This window comes from Cheilinus undulatus, linkage group 8, assembly GCF_018320785.1.
Source record: "Cheilinus undulatus linkage group 8, ASM1832078v1, whole genome shotgun sequence".
Lineage (NCBI taxonomy): Eukaryota > Metazoa > Chordata > Actinopteri > Labriformes > Labridae > Cheilinus > Cheilinus undulatus.
The window spans coordinates 32,009,191-32,031,582 of NC_054872.1; the positions used below are offsets into that span (position 1 = coordinate 32,009,191).

A 22,392-nucleotide genomic window follows, 5' to 3' on the forward strand; every position below is an offset into this window, starting at 1 on the left:
TGAACCCTGTTGGTGTTCTTTTGCTCATGTTTCTGATAGACTGTTGTTTTTGATGCATTCACACCACGAGTGAAGTTGTCCACTGAGTTAAAGTCGTCTTTGAAGACTCAAAGCAAATTAGTATTAATTTCTTTACTATCAGGTTGACTCTTCACTTTAAAGTGTTAAGTTGAACTCTGAGTTTGACACTCGGCTTTGCTGTGTATTTGACTTATTATTGAGGTTTGACTTTACCTAAACAACCTGGTTGGAGATCTATTTTCTTGTTCTTCTTGCCAGTAAAGAAAGATCATATTTTACTGTACAACTCCCCAGTAGCTGTTCAGTACTCAAAGTAAACTTACAAATTAAATACCTTTTACTTTAACGAGACTTAATATATAGACTAATACTTTTACTTAAGTCAGTTTTAACCAGAGTAACTGCTTTTACTTGAGTAGAATAGAAGTGTACTTTCCCCCCATTTTTTAATTAAAAAAAAGAAGCAGAAAACTGAGTGAATAAATGTATTAAGTTATTTATTAATAATGACTATTATTTACTATTGTGAAGAAAGTAGTTCATGTACAAGTCATACTCACAAAAATGTATTTACTTAATAAACAAACTGCCAAAGACAGTATCAATTATACTAACATATTTAGGAATATTCCAAGGTCCATGTACAGCCTATTTGAATGTATAACATTTCTAGCATGTGGCACCATGGGATTACAACACATTTACCTCTCCTTTACTATGAGGAGGCATTGACTTGTCTAAAGTGCTAACGTACTAAGCCCACAGATATTGAGCCATTGTTTCTCTCGCACATACACACGCAGGCGCTTCTTCTCTCACACTCACACTGGTTTTAGCTGGAGAACTGCACCTCTTTAGAGTTCGCTATAGGTCCATTTATTCTTGTGTCTTCTGGTGGAGACTGTGCCTCTGTGTTGTCTGTAGAGTTCACTGGCTTTTCCTTGGCCTCCGCTGATACGCTCTCATATTTCACCTCACTACTTTGTGAGATCTCTCCATTCCCTCCTCTCTCCATCCTTCCTTCTCTCAAGCTACTGGTGCTGACCTCAATTATGACAATTTCCTCTCCACTTTCCAGCTGAAATAAACCGTCCACGGCTCCTCCGACCTCTGTAACCCTACCGCTTGCAGTATTGCAACCTGCCCCTTCTTCTCCCATCATTCCCCCTTCACCCTCTATCAGGGTAATCATCTGCATACCTTCCTCTGTTTCCTGCTCCATCTTGGTCTCACCCCCCAGTTCAAACACCACCTCCTGGCCATCAAGAGGCACCAAACTTTGGGTAGGTGTGCAGGAAAGCTGAAGGCTAGTTTCCTGCCCTTGGCTGAAGCTAGCGCTAGATGGGCCACTCTCCTGTGCCTCAGTGTGAAAATGCAGGACATAGGACTCACCTTGGCTGCCCTCTCCTGTCTGCGCCTCCACTTGCTTTTCTCCTCCCCATTCATGCAGAAGTGACATCATCCCTCCCTTATCTCCCCCCATTCCCCCCTCACCTTGCCCATTTGTCTTGAACTGTAGCACAAGTGATTTTCCCTCTCCACCCATTCCTCCATCCACTCCCTCTCCAGATGCGTCCCCTTGAAACTGTAACACATATGACTCGCCGCCCTCCTCCATATTCATCCCCTCCTTTGCTGGGGCTTCATTATCAAAACACAACACAAACTTCTTCCCTGTCATGGTCTCCCCTGCCTTTATTTGCCCCGCAGAGGACTGAGGTTTCCTTTCCAAAGTATCAAGAACTGGAGGAGAAACCGATGTTGTGGTTGCTGTTGTTGCTGGTGTAACCATAGTAACAGCTGATGGGGATCCTGAGGTATCCACTGTAGTGGTGGACGATGAAAGGACTGGGATAGTAGTGCAAGTGGTTGACAGGGGAGAGTGGGACGCTGTGGAAACAGATGGTGATAATTGTGACTCTGTTATAGTGTTAGCAGCACTTACAGTCTGTGAAACACTAGTCACATTACAGTTGGTTCCTGAAAGAGCACCACCTGCACCCTCACTGACCACAGCTGGTTCAGATTTCTGTAGAGCAGCTTTGGGTTTGCGTCCCCGTCTACCCCGAGCTGTCCTGGTGCTTTTCCCTAGTATGGGCTTAGTCAGCAGGGAGTTAGCTAGGAGACTTGGCATGGTAACAGGGGTATTTGCATTGCTATTATTGTTGGTGATAATGATCCTGGTCTGCTGTTGTTGCTGTGATATGGCCTGAAACTGGGGAATCTGAGTCTGTGTTTGGTTTAGGACAGGTTGGAGTGTTTGGATAGTCTGGAGCACAGGGAGGGTCTGAGGCTCTGGAGCTGGTGGAGGGTTGCTCGCCGTGGGGACAAGAATCAAATTGGACTGGCCTCCATTGTTGGGGGGACACTGTAGAAGGAGGAAATTTTGATGCTGCGATAGAGGTGGTAGAGGTGGAGGAGGGGGTGGAGGGGCTGGTGTGGGGGATGACAGAGGAATGAGCTGCAGGCCGCTGACTGTCTGAATCATAAAGTAGTTCTGGGAGGTGTTAGGGGGGATATTAAGTGCTGGCTGTGACACAATCAAGCTGCCGTGGTTTCCTGAGGCTTCCAGGGTAATGGGATTGAGCAAGGTCGTGGTTGTTGTTACTCCTCCAACACTAGCTTTCACAGTCACCCCATCTTTACCTCCACCACCAGAGCAGTGCAGGGGGACACTACTGCCATGGGTGCGGATGTGCCTCTGCAAGTAGGAGTGCATGACGAACTCCTTGGAGCAGTATGGACATTTAAAGTCCTTACTTGAGGAGTGCGTGCGAAGGTGGAGCTGAAGGTTAGAGGAGTGCGTGAAGCTTTTATTGCAGTGGGTGCACTGAAAGGGTCTCTCCCCAGAATGGGTGCGTTCATGCTGTTCAGAGAAAAATAAGAACAAAAGCGGTTAGACAGTAAAGGAAACTGATTATGAGGTAAGATAGATCAAATGTATAGAAACAGCAAAGAATCGAGAGTTCATAATGTATTGACCTGTTTGAGGTTTGATGTCTGTGAGAAAGACTTTGAGCAGATGGAGCAGGTATGAGGCCGCAGTCCAGAATGCATCTGACTGTGTCTCCGCAGGCAGCTGGTGTTTTTGAAGGACTTGCCACACTCTTTACACACATACGGCCTCTCGCCTGTGTGCTGCCGCAAGTGGTACTGGTAGTGTGAGCTCCATTTGAAAGTGAGAGGGCAGTGAGGGCACTGGAATGCGCGGACGCCTGTGTGAACCTGGGTACAGTCAGAGTGGAAAGAATTTTAATTCATACATTTCGGTATCACATTTCACATGATCCAGCACTCAATTGTATTTATGGCTCAAAAACCTATAATTATCTGCAGGGCAGTTTGTGGTTGTTATTTGATATTTAAATAAAGTTTTGTAAGTGTTCCTTGAAGTGAAATGAAATCCAGGCCAAGTCCAAGAGTGACAACCAGGAAATTGTGTAAACGATGCACCAAAAGTCACAGCTGTTACAACTGAAGTGTTGTGAGGCAACATTCACTTATTCAAAAGAGACTTTAAACTACAAAGTGCGTGAGTTGAATGGAGTGTTTATTGCACTTTGGATTTATCAGCTGTAGATTGCATTCATCTGCAGGGTGTGATCCAAACTGAACAGCTGCAGTCCCTGTGAACTAGAGAAATCATAAATTCTGTGGTGACATGAATCATAAAATTTAGATCCCAAATGAGGGAGATTTCTAATCTGGAAAATGAAGTTGTGTGTAAGAAGAAGAGTGAGTCTTACCCTTTGATGAATTGAAAGCAGTGATGACCTCTTGAAGCTCTTCCCACACTCAGTGCAGCGGTAGGGCCTTTCCCCTGTGTGATCCCTCATGTGGTACTTCAGCCCTGATGAACCTTTGAAGGCTTTTCCACATTCTGAACAGCGGTACGGCCTCTCTGTATTTAAGCATGTGGGAAAAAGACTTATAATACAATCAAAACAGAATAAAGACTGTCTTGCAAGCATTGTAATAATATCCACAGTAAGAACAACCACTGAACAATAACATAGCAACTCATACAGCTTGTATTAAACACATGAGCACATTGCTTGGCTCATTCTTTAGGTTGTATAATCAGATTTCCACGGTCTCTATGTAAAAGGCAGTGTTGTGTCTGTTCTTCTATGAAAATATCTACCTCCAGCAGCAGTACCCTTGCTGGCGCCTGCCTTTTTTTGGGCTTTGGTTGGTTTTGCAGGTTGCTCCTCATGCTCCTCACTGACCGTGATGATGTCCACATGGATTTCCCTCTGGCCCTCCTGCTGCTTGTCAGCCTGGCTTGGCGAGGAAGGAAGGGGGAGAGAAAGGGAGAGGGAAGGGGGGCACACAATCTCAGCTTCTGCCTCAGCCAGGAGTCTTTGCTCAGGGGTGTGGGAGTGTTGGTGGGTGAGGAGGGAGGAGAGAAGGGGGAAGGAGCGATCACAGGCAGAGCAGCTGAACTGGGAGCGGGACTGTGATGAGAGGGAGTGCATCTAGAAACACAGGAGGCAAAGATAATCAGCACACATGGATATTATATTTTCATATCAAAGATGGAAGAAAATGGTTGTAAAAGTCATTCACACCAGTGAAACATGTCTGTTGAGGCCTCCACTGGTCTTAAAAGTCTTATTGCAGTAGCCACATGACAGCCCTGCCCATGTGGTTCTGGCCTCTGGCTGAACAGTCTCTGAGCTCTGAGTCACCTCAGTGAAGCTCTGCAGCAGGTCAAACTGGGCCTGGGTGGTGCCGACATTCTGAGGAAAAACAGAAGGAAGTCATGCATATCAAAACAAAACATCTTCTTGGATAAAACTTGGGCAAATTGAAGGGTAGTTAGAACTTTTTAAGATCAAATAAACATTTAATTAATTAGACAGATGGGTTCTTGGATTGTCCTTGAAGATTACAGTCATTCACGCCCTTGCCTCCATACAAACAGCATCAATCAGAGGCACTGCTTTTTTACCCACATAACTGTTTTAGCTTTATGTTGCATTTGTTAGCTTGCGTCATCTTAGCTAGGGACGCACAGATACCGATACCAGTACTGGGTGTCCATGCCAATACCAAGCCCAAGTACTTTATTTTTAAAACACTTCACAGATACATAATCAGTATCATTTTAAAGCGGTGTTACTTAGGAGTGGGCGATATGGAAAAAAATCATATCACAATTTTTTTTATGGCCAGATGACGATCTCGATTTTATCACGATTTTTTTTCATTTAATTTCTAAGACAAATTTGCAAGTTAGAGACCAGAAAAAACAACCTTTTCTCTGATTTTTCTCTATTTCTTCTGCACCATCCTGTTGGCCAATGCATTATGTGTGTGTGTGTGTGTGGGGGGGTGTGTGTGTGTGTGTGTATATATATATATATATATACACGTATGTAGAGGTCTTATCCCACAATATATTAAAGTTTCAAACATTTGTTGTCCTGCATTCTGATCTATTCTGTCCTGTGGAACCAATTTCTAAATTTTCTGCACCACTTTAGAATTATTATGTGTGTCTTCATCTCTGTTTTAAAATCTACTTTACTGTTTATTAAGCACATTTTGACACTTTGATTTGCATTTTAAAGTATATGGTCTTTAAAAAGAATTCCTGCAGCTGAAGCTTTAAACAAGTAGCCTGGTCATACAGTATGCAATTTAACATCACATTTACTTCAGCCTTGATTAAAGACTGCCAAATAAAGAAAATATAAATATGACAAAAATTTGATGAATTTTTGAGACATGTGCTTATGCAGTTAAGTAGTGACTGTATGTTATTTTAACGCAATTTTGAATTTTATTTAAAAAAGGTTGTGTATACATGGATTTACTGCCCTGAATAAGGCTGTGATGAGCAGCAACATCAACGTGTGACACTGGCACCTGCCTGCTGCTTACAATGAAGGAGAGAAGAGGAGGAGAGGCAGGATTACGTGCTGCAGCAGTATGAATGTAGGCCAAAGAAATGCATGTAAATCAAGGGTTATACTGTTTAAAACATTTTCTAATAATGATCCATGTCTGGACCTCGCGGACATCACCGCCTCCCTCCGTAAAGAGCAAAGAGCAATGGGCAAAGAGCGAGAAGTAGTAGAGCCGATCCTACGATAAAACAGATTAAGCAGATCACCGGTACATTCTATTTCTTCACGATCTGAGATTGTCTTATCGTGCGCCCCAAAGTGTTACTTAACCTTATTCTACCAAAGAGCGACACTGTCTTAAAAATACTTTTGCAAGAGCCACCAAAACCAGGAATGTAAGGTCAAGCTATAGATCAATTGGTCCATGGGTGAAATTAAATGAAACAATGAATTGGTGGATTATTGTGTGGTTAAATGGGATGCAATAGGCTACATAAAAATATCTGTATAGAGTCAGAAGAAAAGATGGGTCACTAATAATGAGCATGATATATTTTTCTATTCATGCAAGTTCCACCTGACATAAAGAGTTTTTGAAATATTATAATGTGCTGAACTTGAGCTATGAGATGCTTTTCATGGAGCTGTTAAAATATGCTGGGCTTTCTGGGTATTTTTATCTCAGATTTGGACGCTTACTGTAGTTCTGTGGCACTGTTCACTTAAATCAGATGCTTATTTTTTTCACTCGTTATTAACTCTTTTAGCTAAAGGGGTAGGTGCCTCATGTTGGTCTTTGCCCTGGGCCTCCAAATGACTAAAACCAGCCCTGCCTCACACCTCCAGCTCTCAGTTGCAAGCGCTACAGTTTTATGTTTCTGCTCATTTGACAGTATTTATTATCAGTAGTACATTAAAGATGGAATAAAACACCCACGTCTGGACAAGTTTCAGTAGATATTATGTTATCGCAACTAAAAAAGTTTTGTCCCCTTGTGGGACTAATAAAGGAATATCTTATCTTATCTTTGTGTTTAAGGCTCATATAGCAATAATCATAAAATATGAGTGTGGGAGAGCATCAACAGGAAAACACTGAAGAAAACCGTTAAAAAGAGGCATAAAAAGCTTCACAGCACACCTCAATTTGTCAATTAAAGCCAGTCTTCGTGTGGAACATAGATTTATTGATGTGATTTGTAATAAATATTACTGATGACAGTGTTTACCTTTATATAATTTTTCGGGGGATTTTTTTTTTTCCCAAGTAAGCCTTAAAAGATCCACAACTGGTCACTTAAGAGCAACATGCAGCTCAAGAGCCTCGGGTGGAGTATCAGTGCTATAAAGCATGATGTTAGCCTCTCATTATATGAGTGTGAATTCAAAGTTGGAGCCATGTCTGCAGTTTGATGATATTTTATCCTAAATGATGCCAAAAGTAGAGGAGAATTCTAACTTTGCACTAACAAACTGTCAAGAGGAGGGATGAAGATCATCTGATGAAAATAAAACTAAGTTTTCAACAGAATTTGAGGAACATTTATGGCATTATTAAGTTCTCATATTTGAACTAGGTATTGGTGAGTACTAAATGTAAGTACTTGTACTCCTACTTGGTCTGAGAAATTGTTGTACCTGTGCATCCCTAGTCTTAGTGGATTTTTTTTTTTAAAAAAACACTCAGCCATCTGTTTTAGTTGACACTAACGCTAAATTATGTTAAATCTGAAACAAAGTTGAATCTTGTCTACTCTTTTTGAAATTTTTCTGAAATTTCAATTTCATGAAAATACTGTAGCTGCTACAAGCATAATTATATCTATTTAATTAATTGGACAAGTGTTTAAGAAATGATTAAGAGATACATGACAAAAACTCAAATCTAAGAACATAGCTGTGTTATTTTTAGTCAAAAGTTTCTCATAAAACTTCATCAAAAGCTGCATTTACCTAACAAGGCCAATTTAACTTCTTATTTCAAGATATTGATCATAAAAAAAAGGCCCGTCATCCCTACACCTTAAAATATCTGCCAATGTAGGTAGCAGAGCGTACTTTTTAAGTGTCTTGAAGTGAGATGACCGAGCTAATTCAGTTGCAATCTCATTCTTAATCTCAATCCCATTTGTTTTTTGCTTTTTACATCTTGAAATAAGATGTTTTTTAATTTGTTAAGTGAGTGTTGTCTATAATAAATATAGATACCTCTGACAAGAAATTTAACAAATACAATTGCTAAGATTTATCTGATCCCTCATTGTCACACTAAAACTTACTTCTAGTTTTGTTTTTAACTGAAAGCACCAGGTTAAATCCTCTCTTATTTTGTCACTTACTGCATTGTTTCCATCTGCCCCCTCTGTCAACCCAAGAAGCACCTCTGTTGTGTGTCCGTTTTCTGCCACTGTGGTTGTCTCCACCACCTCCTCAAAATCAGCCAGCAGGTGTCCAGCCCCCACCAGCCCATCCATCCCTGCCCCAGGCCCTGTGCTGGCCCTGTGCTCCCCTGGAGCCATGTGGATTGACTGGTGCTCTTCTAGCTCTGTCCGTGTGCCAAAGGTGTGGCTGCAGCTGCCACAGCTGTACAGCAGCACACTGGCCCCTGTGTCTGTGCTCAGGTGGACCTCAGTTCCGATGGCCCTTGATGCACACACGTTCTCCCCAGAGGAGGTGAGGGTGAGCTGGGGCAGGAGGCTCGGATTTTGACCAGATGAGGCAGTTGACAAGAACACTTCATCCATCCCCACCCCGACTCCATCAGTTCCTTCCTGACTGACAAATCCCACCATGTCGGTCAACATGGATGACGTCACTTCCTCTGTTCCTACCACCACTTCCACTATCTCATTTCCCTTCCTTGCATCCTCTCCCCTCTTTCCCTCCTTCCCTCCTGCATTGAGATTGGAGTGTGAGTTCTTGTGCAGGGCCAGGTTGGATGAATGTGTGAAGCTGCGGCCACACTCATTGCAGATGTAGGGCCTCTCTCCTGTGTGGATCCTCATGTGTTGCCTAAGGTTGGTGGACTGAGTGAAAGACTTGTTGCACACAGAGCAGGTGTAAGGCTTCAGACCAAGGTGAACATTTTTGTGTCGCCGCAGACTGCTTGAGTTCTTGAAGGCTTTGGGGCAGGTGTCACAGGGGTACGGACACTCTCCAGTGTGCTGCCGCAGGTGATACTGGTAATGAGAGCTCCATTTGAAGGTCAGAGGGCAATAGGGACACAAGAAGGTACGCACTCCTGTGTGGACACTCTGATGAACCTAGAGAGAGAGAAAAAGCACATAAAATCCAAGACAAATTTCCCCATAGGGACACAACATTGTGTTTGGTATCATATCATATATCTGCCTCTGATTTCTAAGTATTTCCTTCCTCCAGAAAAAATTCTTGGTTATTAAACAACTTTGTCTGATGTCCCACCTGAAGCAGAGAGGAGCGTTTGAAGGCTTTGCCACAATCCTGACATTTGTAAGGCTTCTCCCCTGAGTGAGACCTGCAGAAGAAAAATAACTATTCAGAAAGATTGCAAACAATTTATGTCATTCCAGGTGTTTTCCTGTTTTATTTATAAGTCAAAGCTGATAAAATATGACATTATTTAAGGCTAATACTGATAAAGATTTCTGGGATGCTGAAACAGCCAAAGAGCAGATCCTGCAGTCAATACACAGATGAAAATGGGCTTTTTTTCCCATGTGGACTGAAGCACTAATTTTATATTGACCCGACTTTGCAAAGGTATTGCTTTCGTAACTAAAAGTACCCTGCCTAAGTCTTAATCATTGAATGCATTTAGTGATTATCTATGTATTCTGTAATACAAGGAGATCATATCCCAATTAGTCCAAAAAATAGAAGCTGATTCAGAGTATATCTGATATATATCCAATCCACCAGTATTATCAGCCAATTAATGCATCATTCAAGTTTGAATAATATGGAATGTACCTGACTCGGAATATTTCCTGGGGAATGAAATTTGTAAAGACTGAAGTAGGATGTGAAGCAGATCGAGCAATGATGAAGAAAAATTGTTGTTTGCTCCAGAAATGTTCTTAAAAAGGATTCTGTTGCCAGGTTATTGATGAATATACACTTAAATTTATACAAATTAGTGTAATTTAACTAAAAAACAGATAACCTTGCCAAAGAACTTGTGATTTTATTACACATAAATAAGAAATACAAATGAGGCAGGCATCACCTGCTTCTGATGCTCTGCTACAGTTAATGCAGTTAGTGTTAAGAGTATTGTTTATTATGGAGTCCATGTAGGCTTGAACTGTAAAATCTTGCTCACACTGTTCTATAATGTTGAAACCCCAAATGTTTTAATGCCTGTTAAAGATGACCAAATGCATATATGCTGAATTATTAGGCCCATACTGTATGATAATAAAGGTCCAATATTATCCCATTTAAAAGTTCAGCTCTACTTCTAATGACATCATCATGTCCTCAGATACAGGCAAATGCTCCATTTTTGGTTCTCCTTGACCTGGGCTCTGTTTTTAAAACATTGGACCATGGCATCTCCAGCTACCTGTCAAATAGGAGTTTTTCTGTATCATTTGGTCCATATTTATCAAAATGTGATAACTTGTCTTGTGTTTTGACCCAACAATCTGTCTTGGGGCCTGTTTTATTTTCCCTTTACATGCTTCCCATTAGCAGTATCATAAGTAAATTCAAAGGGAGTGCCATACCACTAGTACGCTGATGACATTGAACTGTATAAGCCTACTAAAACTAACAGAATAATTATGTTGCTTTACTGTTTGACTGCCATTAAGGATTGAATGTGTGATAGCTTTCTTCAGTTAAATCTCAGAGTAAAATTTGATCATTCATTGCTTTTTGATCAACATGTCAATCACTGACCCATTCTTGACCCAGGTGTTCTGACCAGGGTCTTCTTGTTGTTCCTCTAGTTCATTGAAAAACTAAAGGTGATCACACTTTTGAATCTGTGACACCAACTCTTGCACTCATGCTTTAAAAAAGGAGCTTAACACATCTTTTCAGATTGGCTTTTGAACATCTAAAACATTGATTTGGAAATGTGAAAATTTTCAGTGATGTTTCTCATTTTTGATGCTTTGCTGTTGTTGCTGATTTGTTGTGATTTATTTCAACAGTTTTGATGCACTTTGTGATGATCTGTGAGAAGTGCTATACAAACAAATTTACATGCCTATAATCATAAACAGGGATGCACAATATTGTTGGCATGATATCGGTATTGGCACATATCTTAAAAATCTAAATAGTACTGGCAAATATGACATTTTTGCTGATATTTACAGCCAATATACAGTATTGAGGCCATTCATATAGACAGTATATATCGTATATCAACATTAAATATCAGCGAACAACTGTACCATCAGGTATCGCTGGTTGCCTAAGGCGCTCCACACTCAAGGGCGCCCGGCATGAATCCTGTACATTTCGAATAAAACCCCAAACATAAAACAACTACCAGATCGTCTACTTTTCTGCTCTCCTCTCAGCTCCACTTTACTCAGCCTCTCTTTGCACAGGAGGCACTCGGGGTTCTCAAAGATTAGAAAAAAAAAGTTTTGTATATTATTTGGTATATTATTTGGCTAATATGATTTTGGACATATTGCATATCTGATATCAGCAAAAATCCTGTATCATACCTCCCTACTTAGAAATGTGGTAAAAAAATATATTTTCATGTGTACCGTTGGTGGTAGAGCAGCGCAGAGGACCCCTTGAAGGCCTTTGGGCAGAGGTTGCAGCGGTATGGTCTCTCATTGTTGTGGCTCCTTTGATGGTGGGTCAGCCTGGAGGACCACCTGAAGCTCTTACCACAGTCCATACACTGGAAAGGATGGTCTGACTGCTCCGCCTGCTGAGTTTGCCCCGACACAGATGAAGTCACCATGTCCATAACTACCTCCTCTCCACCTTCTACTACTTCCTTTTCACCCTCAACCAGCTCCCCTCTTTCCCCATCATCCTCAGCATCCTCACCTGCTCCGAGGAGGGATGGGAAAGGTGAGAGTGGGGTGGTTGACTGAGGTGGTAAGAGTTCTGCTTGGACCACTAAAGCCACTGAGTTAGCCATTACAAGAGCAGAGGTCAAGGTATTCCTTAGAAGCAGCTGTGAATCAGTTTTTGCGCAGTATCATGGTTTTTCTTTCACATTTCCTTCGTTCATGTTTTTATAAAGTCCTTCCATGTAACCCCTGCTGTCTCCTCTGGATGGATCTGGCATGGAGTAAAATAGAAATAAATACAATGCAGTGAATACTTATGAACTCCTGGTGAGAATGTCCCCTTTAAATTTCCCTTCCTGCCTCCTCCTCTCTCCTGTCTGAAGCCTGTCTCCCCCCTCCCTCCCTGCTGTCTTTCCTCTGGCCGTCAGTCCGGTTCTGTCCGTCCCTGCAGTGCGGTGCTTACTAGCGACAGACAAACAAAGTCCCCAGCTAAGGCATATACTAAACTTCTTTGTAAGTGTACAATGTAACCGCTCAGCTGTCCATGCAGACAGAAAACACACACATACTCAGAATATCAGTTTTTACAGTATCAACAAAAGCAGCTTTTGGCCTTCATTTTAAAGCTAATCTGTCCTCGTCAATGCTGAATTGCGTCGTTAAACTGCTAAATAAGGATCTGCATATATACAGGCGGAAGCAGTACTTACCGCGAATCTTAACTCATCATAAAGCTATAATGTTGATATTAGGGAAAGGAATTGGGTACCGCAGTGCTAATCCACACAACCTTAACAATAAACACAGCGCAAACTAACAGCAGTTCTCCACCCGACGCCGCCTTCTAAGAACAGCGACGGCGATTGGCCGTTGGCTCCAATAGACGAGCTACTGCTATTGGTCAGGAGCTTGAACAGACAGATTGACGCTCTCACACCACATGTAAAGAAAATTTTAACTACAAATTTTACGACAAAGAAAATTACATTTTATATCTAGACCGCAGTATCTTAAATATTTTAAATAACCCATTTTAACAAGAGATATTTATCGTCTTTTTGGACTGGACTTTAACGCACTGACTCCTGGGTAATGTAGTGCACATGAGTGGCCGCCTTAGCGTCCATCCATTGCTGCTTAGTAAATCCCAAATCCAAAATAATGAAACTGATCAAGCTGTGCAAATTCAGTCAACAAAATAGTTGAATTTGCGTAATTATTTTGAGTTTCTGTGATTTATCCTTTATTTTCAGTAACTTAATTTTTTTTTTTATTAACTTGAGCTATTTTGTGGATTGCTTTTTATAGACTGGGCTGAGTTGTATTACAGGTCAAATTAAATGATATTCTGGACCTTTGCTTAAGGAAGTTTTGTTAAAATAGACCTTGGAGAATTGTACTTGATGATCCCTTAGCCAAATTAGCTCATTTTTCATAGTTGATAAAAGATAGATTTATTTTTTTAGCAACCAGTACTCAAGCGAAGTATTTTTTGTCATTGTTCTCAAATTATTTGATAATCATCCCTTAATCTGAGTATTTTCCCAGAATGCCTTTTGGCATTAGACACTTTTGCACCATGAGTGAAGTTACTGACTTAGTTAGAGAAATGTCGCCTGTGCAGTATATGCTATTGTGACGTATTTCAGTCAGGACTGTGGCAAAGTATTTGCTCCCTTTCTGATTCCAATTTTTTTTTGCGTGTTTATCAAACTTAAATGTTTCAGATCATCAAACTACTTTTGATATTCCACAAAGACAACCCAAGTAAATACAAAATGCAGTTTCTAAATGATGTTTTTATTATCAAGGGGAAAAAACTCCAAACCTATCTGGCCCTATGTGAAAAGGTAATTGCCCCCTGAACGTGTACTGGTTGTGCCACCCTCGGCAGCAATAACTGAAATCAAGCATTTGCAATAACTGCTGCTGAGTCTTTCGCATCGCTGTGGAGGAATTTTGGCCCACTCTTCTTAGCAAATTTGTTTTAAACCAGCCATATTGGAGGGTTTTCCAACATGCCCATTTAAGGTCACACCACAGCATCTCAATTGGATTTAAGTCCAGACTTTGACTTGGCCACTCCAAAACCTCTTTTTTTTTTCGGAGCCATTCAGAGGTGGACTTGCTGGTATGTTTCAGGTTTTTGTCCTGCTGCATAACCCAAGAGTGCTTGAGCTTGAGGGCACGAACTGATGGCGAGACATTCAATCACAGCAAGTGGTCCAGGTCCTGAAGCAGCAAAGCAGCCCCAGACCATCACACTGCCACCACTATGTTTGACTGTTGACATGATGTTCTTTTTATCAAACGCTGTTATTTTACGCCAGATGTAAAGGGCCACACACCTTCCAAAAAGTTCAACTTTTGTCTCGTCAGTCCACAGAATATTTCTCCAAAAGTCTTGGGGATTATCAAGATGTTTCTTGGCAAATGTGAGATGAGTCTTTGTGTTCTTTTTTGTCAGTAGTGGTTTCTCCTTTGAACTTTTTCATAGATGCCATTTTTGCCCAGTGTCTTTCTTATGGTTGAGTCATGAACACTGACCTTAACTGAGGCCAATGAGGCCTGCAGTTCTTTAGATGTCGTTCTGGGTTCTTTTGTGACCTCCTGGATAAGTCGTCGTTGCACTCCTGGAGTAATTTTGGTTGGCCGACTACTCCAGGAAAGGTTCACCACTGTTCCCAGTTTTCTCCATTTGTGGATTATGGCTCTGCTCATGGTTCTTGAATTTCTTTGGATCATGGCATGATGTATTTCTTTTTGAGATCTTTACGCCTGCTTCACTTTGACAGGTTGTGTTTAAGTGATTTCTTGATTCATCAAATGTTTGATGGTCGAAACATTTAAGTGTGATAAATATGCAATAAAATTGTAATCAGAAAGGGGGCAAAATACTTTTTCACAGCACCATACGTGGATTTTATCCAGCCTTTAAAAGATAAACTCAAACCCGTTGTGCACATTCTTTAGTATTTATTTCACCAAGGCACATTTTTCACATTTAGGCCAATCAGTGTGTTGAAGAGGCATCTTGATGTAACAAAAATAATTTAAACATGATGGCGTAATAGTAGTAATTAAGAATAAAAACTGTATAAAAAGTACAAAAGATAGGAGACTTGCTCCGCCAACACAAATAAATAGTTCCACCAAATTACTTAAATAAATAGTCAATACTGTTACAAATACTAGAATAGGAATGAACAAAAATCAATAGTGTCGTGACAAAATTGGTAAAGAAATCCATATTATATTGTAGAAAACAACATAATATAAAACACAAAAGCACTGTATACAACAATTTACATTCTTGTACACTTATGTACACCTGTACAGAACATAGTGTCACAATACATAGTATTTTAAGGCTTTGGGTGTTCAACTGAAAATTAAACAACCTTTTCTACCCAAAAGCACAGGTTCAAAATCAGCCATCTAACTCATCAAAGAGGCTAATCCCAACAAGTTTGTGCAAAGAATTTAATCAGGTCCATCAGTGCTCAGCAACAGGGCACATTCATTCATCTTTACCACGACATTAAGCATGCCTCCTTATGCAGAATGGGAAAAAAAAACAGGCAATAAAATCAAAACTCTACCTGTGTAAAAAAATGAAAGAAAAAATGTAATCACTTCTCTTTGGCTACTGTTTTGATAAATGCAAATAAAAAAATAAATTCTTGGACCATCAATACCAACATTAAGACGTGGCACATTTAAACAGAAGATATTGTTTTATATCTTCAAAAAATGTTTACTTTAAGGACACTGTAAGTGAGAGTGAAAACCTTGGCGTTCTCAAATGTTTGCTACATCTACTGAAAGAATAATTGTCTAGAGAAATACACAAATATAACATAGATTAATTCAGTTTACACAGAAAGAAATTATCAGAGCTATGGTTCAGGAAGTGCTACTGTGTTTTTTTCATGAGTGTCAGTGATACACAAAAAGAAAAATTACAGAGCTATGGGCAAATAAATTCACGTAAATACAGAAATAAAGGCAAGAGTGAAATATTACAACTTCAAATAAATAGAATTAAATAAATTACTAACAACAATAAATAAATAAATACATAAATAACATGGTCATCAACAAGGCCTTTAGAGGAGAGTTGGGAGGATCATCATGGGATCACTGGCATTTCCCATGAACAGGAATCTTGATGGTTTTACTGGCTGCAGTGTAGCATATCCTTATTGGCTCTGATCAAATGACACATTCTTCAACACACATGTCATTAGTTGATGTTTAAGCCAATTAAGGCATGCTATTGACTACAGTGCACACTGACATTGTCCTTATTCCCCTTTAGCTGAGGCGGGACTCCGTGTATCCTCACTGGCTCTGCCTCCAGGCAGTTGTAAGGAAAAGAATGAACAAGTCGGGATCATCATTGTACTGCAGAGACTTTGGGCTTGAGGGTGATGAATGCTCTGTACGCCCAGTCACAGAAGAGTCTGAAGTGTTGAAGAAGTTCATGGCTGGACTGCAGGACGTCAAACTGATAGGTGAGGTGAGGGGGGAGGGAGGGGGTTGGGTGGGGCACCCTGGGTGCTTCAACTCTCACCATCTGTAAGTGCAAAGACAGAAAGTCAATTGAGTTAGAAAAAACAACTGACAGGTGATTGAAGTTGTCACATTCAAATTCATAGAGCATCAAATACTAACACTTCTTAAGCCCTTTAAGGATTATTTTGATGCCTTTTTCAGTACTGGAAACACGTTGTCGATAAATAACAAATGTGAAGAATACTTGGCATATATCTATTTTATAAGACTGGCTTGTAAGAGAGGAACAACTGCTTTAAAAAATTGCAAGTCAACTCCTTTACAGTGTCTAAATCAGTGGTTTTCAACCTTTTTTTTTTTTGGCCAAGGCACACCTAAGATCAAGCCAAATCTCAAGACACATTGTATCTATATCCTTACGAAAAGTCTCTTCAAAACATGTTACAGTATCTTAGGTTGTTGTATAATTGTGGGATTAACGTGTGATGTCTGTGTAGGTTCTCATTCATCCAGGTCATGGTTGTCCAAATCTTTGTCAAAAGGGCAACTGGACTCGACTGAGTTTCTTGAAGATGTTACCCTCTCCTCCAAAAGGCTTCTTCAGAACTGAAGTCTTTAAGAACCTTAGTCAAGTCCAGTTGCCCTTTTGACAAAGATTTGGATATTAACGTATGGTCGAACAAATTCCCATGTTATTATACGACTTGCCTTGTGTCACATCAGTGTGCCTTGCAACACTATTTGCGAACCACTGATCTAAACCATTAATGTATTTGTGCAATTTAGACAGTGTGGAGGAATTTACTTGCAAATTTGATGATTGGTACAAGAAATTAGTCAATATTGGGGTTTATGGCTCTTATTATTTTACTTATATTTCATTGCTGCAGGTAATAATGAGTTTAAAATTCCAGTGTCATTACAACCCCACATACAATTAACACATCTCTTAGTAAAATTCAGTACTAACAATAACCCCAAATCAAAAGTAAAGATATCTTTTGTTACCTGACGATGAAGCATGGTGATGAGAGATTTCATTTCTCTAATCATCTCCACCAGCTTGGGCACAGCAGGATGGTGGTGCTTCTTTGAAACCCTGTTGAGCCACTCAAAGTGGTGCTCATACAGCTTCAGGTCGGCATGCAGCTGAGTGAGTGTGGGCTTCAGCTGGAAAATACACACACATACTTTAGAGACTTAGCACGGGTGTGGCAAGATGCAACTGTACGGATAGACACAGACCAGACAGACAGTGCACACATGCAGACACACACTCACATTTACACAGTTACGTTATCAGAGCATTCATTACCTCAAGATTGCTGAGGTCACTGGCTGATCTGTTGCTCATTTCTGGCAGAGACCTGAACCTGTGTGGCTCCACGTCTGAGTCAAATGCGTGCTCCCTCTGAAAGAGAAAACAAGACACACAGCAGCCCGTCAGTAATTTGCATCAGTGCAATTTTACTCATCCTAAAACAAGTCACGGCAACATGAGGAAAGTATTAGTGCAGCACCTCGATTGGATGACTGTTTTCTGTACTTAGAGACAGTAGCTCTCACTGAGGGGAGTGTGGTTGATCAGGTCAGTGTGAGTTCACCCACATTTAGCCACCCCAAATGTCAACATTGAGAGCAAATGACCTGAACCCACAGGATGTTTTCTACAGGGAGCATGGATAACAACATATGCAGTGACTAAGAAAGCTCAGAGTGCGACAGACAACACAAGGCTGTAGGGAAACTCCAGGGTCACAGCTATAAAAAGACAGAATGACGCAGTGCTGCTGCCCAGCTAGAGCTGTGTGTTGTAAACTACCTCCAGACAGCAGATGTAGTGCTCATTACAGCCACCAGAGGGGGACAAACAACCTAACTGCAAGTCTGCAGAGTTCTCCCTCACAAATGCAGCTGTGCTCATCAGTAGCACAATTTTACTTTAAAGAGGTATGCATGATTGAATAATGAATGGGAATAAACCAACATGACTGATGTGGCATGCGTCATTTCCAATCATTAAAGGAACACAACAACATTAGAACGATAAGTGTTGACAAATGTTTTGTGTAAACAGGTTGTGTATGCTTAATACTTCCTTAACCTGTTATTCACTGCACTATTCTTTATATGCACTTGTTTGTGTTGTTGTTTTCAACGATGAATGAACCATTTTGTCTTCCTACGTCTCTATCAGTCTACATAAGAGCTACCTTATGTTTGTGGTCTAATGTTTTGTCTCCATTGCTTTTGTCCCTTTCCTCCTCTCCTCTCCTCTTAAACCAGGTGCACAAGCGCATACAACATCACGTGCACATGTGCATACATGCACACACATACACCAGTGGCTTGTCATCTAGTCGGCCCTGTGATCTCTTCATCTCTTGTGGTTTTTGCTCCATCTTCCTCAGCCTTTAATTCTGCCTCTTATCCTTTCTTTTCTTGCTCTCTCCATCACAGATCATGACCTCACCCGACAACAGAACTCAGCATCCAGCCTTTTTTCTTCCTGAATGCAAATACTGAAATGTGATAAATCTTTCTGATTTTTATCACTTCACTTTGCTGTGGCGACCAAAGGTAAAACACTAAACACCACACCTACACAACCATGACTATTTACAGAGCCATCAATGCACACACACACAGCCACAAAAATGCATACACAGAAATGCATGCACACATGTGCACATTTGCACAGATGCTGCATGAACGATAACACACTGGCTCTTACTCACACATACAAAGTGGCTTCGGAAAACTTCTATAGATGTATGTGTGTAAACACACACACATTACTCTCTCTTTAAAGCACTAGTTTCATTGCCTTTTGCAGGGAATTTCCATGGATTCCCATTCTATTTATCTTTCCTTGCTTTGACCTTGCTTTAGCAGGATTTAACACAAAATGGAAAAAAAATTAAATAAAAATATACCGTCCATTTATTAATAACCTCAAATACTGTGGTTCTTTGATATTGCCGATTTATCTACAAGCTGCTACATAAAGACCTATAGCAAAGTCTTAAAGCAACACAGACACAAATTACAACACTATCTTCTGGCTGAGACTAGAGAGAGTATGTGGCTATTTTTTCAATTTTATATCCTGAACAAAAGAGTTTGGAGATTTGCATAATGCAAAAATAGAATCTGTATCAGTTGTATGCAACCAAAGATGCAGAGATAAGATCCTGCTTTCTTTTCACCTGTTGAAATACTGTGTTGAAACACAATCACCAGCTGGAGACAGGCTATGAATCCCTGTTTAAAAATTAAACAACTGCCTCACACATCTTCACTTGCCAAGCCGCAGTAGATAAACTTGTTTTTGTGTAAACAGGCATGAAATACCTGCTTGGCTGTTCACTACACTTAATTTTTCATGATATGTTTTGTACCTCTGTCACATCATTTGCAGGCCCTCACTTTGAGATGTTAAACCTGTCTAAGTTCACAGAACTTTACACCATCAACCTCCCTGCCACCTCCAACACAACCAGCCATCAGGTGACCTGGCAGACCAGGAGGTTGCTGAGTCAGACCTCCCCCTTCCCTTCCTTCAGTCTAGTTTGGATTAAAAGTGAGATCACTCAGTCAAATCTCCCCTTGAGGCCTATTGGTGCCCTGATCTAAGCATGCACATGGACTTGAGCCAGTCAGTCATCAATGAAAGCAGCTTATGTCAAAGTGAAGCATGAGCAAACACAACCAAGAAGACTTTCCACAGTCATTGTGATCTTACCTTAATGAAGGGTAACATTAACATCCAATTAAGGAAAGGTCAATCAATGACTAGCATCTTCCTGCCTCACATTCAATTAGCAAAAGCCTCATCAGCATCCCCTGCAATCAATAGCAGCGATTGGTGACGACATCTTTACTCACCAGCAGTTCTGAGGTGAGCTTCATTAGATTTTTGGTCTGATTAGACAGTTTATCCATGTCAGTGGGCCGCCGCTGAGGCACTGGAGAGGCCGACGTGAACACGGGCAGCTGGGCCAATAGCAGCGAGAAGAGGAGCGAGGAGGAGGAGTCGAGCAGCACTGCAAAGAGGGGGGAAGAACAAAAAACGGAAGCAATTAGTGGGGAAAAGGCGCTGTCATCTCGCCATAATGATAATGACCTCAGCCCACGGGGCTGTCAGCTACAGAGGGAAGATATTGCACCACAACATAAACAATAGCTCCAGACTCCAGTGTCAGAGTCATGTTTTCACAGGCTGGATGCAAATAATTAAGTCATTTTTTATAAAATGCTGGGGCTTTGACACTGAATATCACCTTCACGCCTTCACCGTAAGCAAAGCAATGAATGCTGCTGATTGTCACACCTGCAACTGGATAGGTAGGTGAGCTGCTGGTATAAATTATATAGAGGCAGCCAAGTCGACTCTCTTAACAGTAAGCTCATTCATTCTTCTCCTTTCAAGTTCAAATACAAGGTAGGCTAAGTATTAAAAGGGAACCGCAGCGGTGTTGAAATGATGAATGCTTGATAATTACAGGTGAACCACAAGAATCGCTGCCAAAATAACACTGCAGGAGCATCTGAACCCCCTGTCCTTGTGTTAACTTTGAACAAAAAAACAGCGTCAAAAGTTAGCCTGAGAAAGCGAACTAGTTGGTGTTTTTATATGCATTAATAAGTCAGTTAATTAAGCGGATCGATGATGTCACAGCGTGTAACACTCACAAACGTAGCGTTTCAAAATAAAAGTTGCAAAAGAAATAGCCTATCGCCACGAATTATTAGTGTAATAATACATTAGTAATGTTCAAACACTTACATTTCATTTTGTTTCGGGTCCAAGAGAAACACTCGTAGATAAATAAATAAATAGAAAAATTAATAAATAAATTGAATCCCGGATATTGTCACGTGCCCCGGTTTTCTTCTTCGCCCGTCTGTCAGAGTGAGGAGGAAAAGTTGTCAAGGACAGGAGAGGATGAATGAGACAGGGCACAGTGATGCCTGAGCCACTCACTCACTAAGTAAGAAGAGGAAAAAGTTTTCTGTCTGTAGTAAAAGTTTGAGATGATAGTCTTTATGGAGTGCTGAAGGCAGAGAGACACTCACTTTGTAAAGGGAGAGAGAGAGAGGCTACAGAAGTGCAGAGAGAGGGATGCGAGTGTGGTAAGTCCAAATTTTGCGCGCAGTGAAGTGTTTAGGCTTGTTTAAAACTTCCTTTATAAAGACGTCGGGCCTATGACACATCGGCAGTGACTCACTTCATTCATAAAAACACACACACACAGACACACGCTCCCTCTCTCTCCCCTCTCTCCCTCTCTCTCTTTCCTCCTCCCCTCCCTGCTGCCTGTCTCCCTTTGCGAAACTTTAAAAAAATGTTCCGTTGTTTTTTTTTTCTTTGCTCTATCACTTTCTCCCGTCCTGTCTGCTATCTCCAGCACTTCCTCCGTCGCATCCCGCGATACCTGCACCAATCAGTCCCATCTACCTCTTTTTTATCTTTCCATCTCGAAATCTCTTCCCCTCTCTCTCTCCTCTTTCTCTCTCTATCACTGCAGACGTTTTGAAAAGCCCTTTGTTTTCATGTGTATCAGCATATCTCATGTAACCATGTATCTTTTTAGAGCCTCTGGTTTGACCTGCCCTGGCTGGTGCTCACTGTCACAGAAAGCGTTTTTGCTTGTGTTTTTGATTTATAGTCAGACTCTTTCAGGCTATACAGGTCAGATTCCCTTATTATAACTAGCAAACACCTTTTCTCTCCCATATTTCTCTCCCTCCTTTTCTCAAGCCCCTCCTGAGACAGCAGCCTGTTATTTCCACTGCACCCCCCCACCCCCACCCCACCTCCTCTTTTTTCACTCCTTCTCTCCCTCTCCAGGGTGAAGGAAAGAGTGAGGAGTGAGGGACGGATAGGAGCAAGGGAGAGGTGTTGTCCAGACCAGAAGGGGCCTCTGAAAGTGTTGCATAGAAACAGTGAGTGGACACACTCGTATACACACACCACAGGACATGAACAGACACATAGGTGTAGGGGGTGATTGAAGGGGTCA

The 22,392-nt window shown here is 41.1% G+C and overlaps 2 protein-coding genes across 2 annotated transcripts; both read right to left on the reverse strand.

Moving 5' to 3' along the window:
* Positions 1-853: 853 nt before the first annotated feature.
* znf628 (zinc finger protein 628) lies at positions 854-12,684 on the reverse strand. Its single transcript, XM_041794248.1, has 9 exons — positions 12,559-12,684; positions 11,591-12,119; positions 9,300-9,372; positions 8,216-9,139; positions 4,593-4,763; positions 4,166-4,499; positions 3,768-3,922; positions 3,004-3,246; positions 854-2,887 (listed from the first exon to the last, which is right to left on the reverse strand). Exons 2-9 carry the CDS (start codon positions 11,974-11,976, stop codon positions 854-856), a joined length of 4,320 nt encoding a protein of 1,439 aa, XP_041650182.1. The 5' UTR covers positions 11,977-12,119; positions 12,559-12,684.
* A 2,165-nt stretch (positions 12,685-14,849) lies between these two features.
* il11a (interleukin 11a) lies at positions 14,850-21,512 on the reverse strand. The gene is made up of 5 exons (XM_041793587.1): positions 21,156-21,512; positions 20,255-20,412; positions 17,682-17,777; positions 17,375-17,536; positions 14,850-16,427 (listed from the first exon to the last, which is right to left on the reverse strand). The coding sequence occupies exons 1-5, from the start codon at positions 21,160-21,162 to the stop codon at positions 16,248-16,250; spliced, it is 603 nt and encodes a 200-aa protein (XP_041649521.1). The 5' UTR covers positions 21,163-21,512; the 3' UTR covers positions 14,850-16,247.
* Positions 21,513-22,392: the final 880 nt, after the last annotated feature.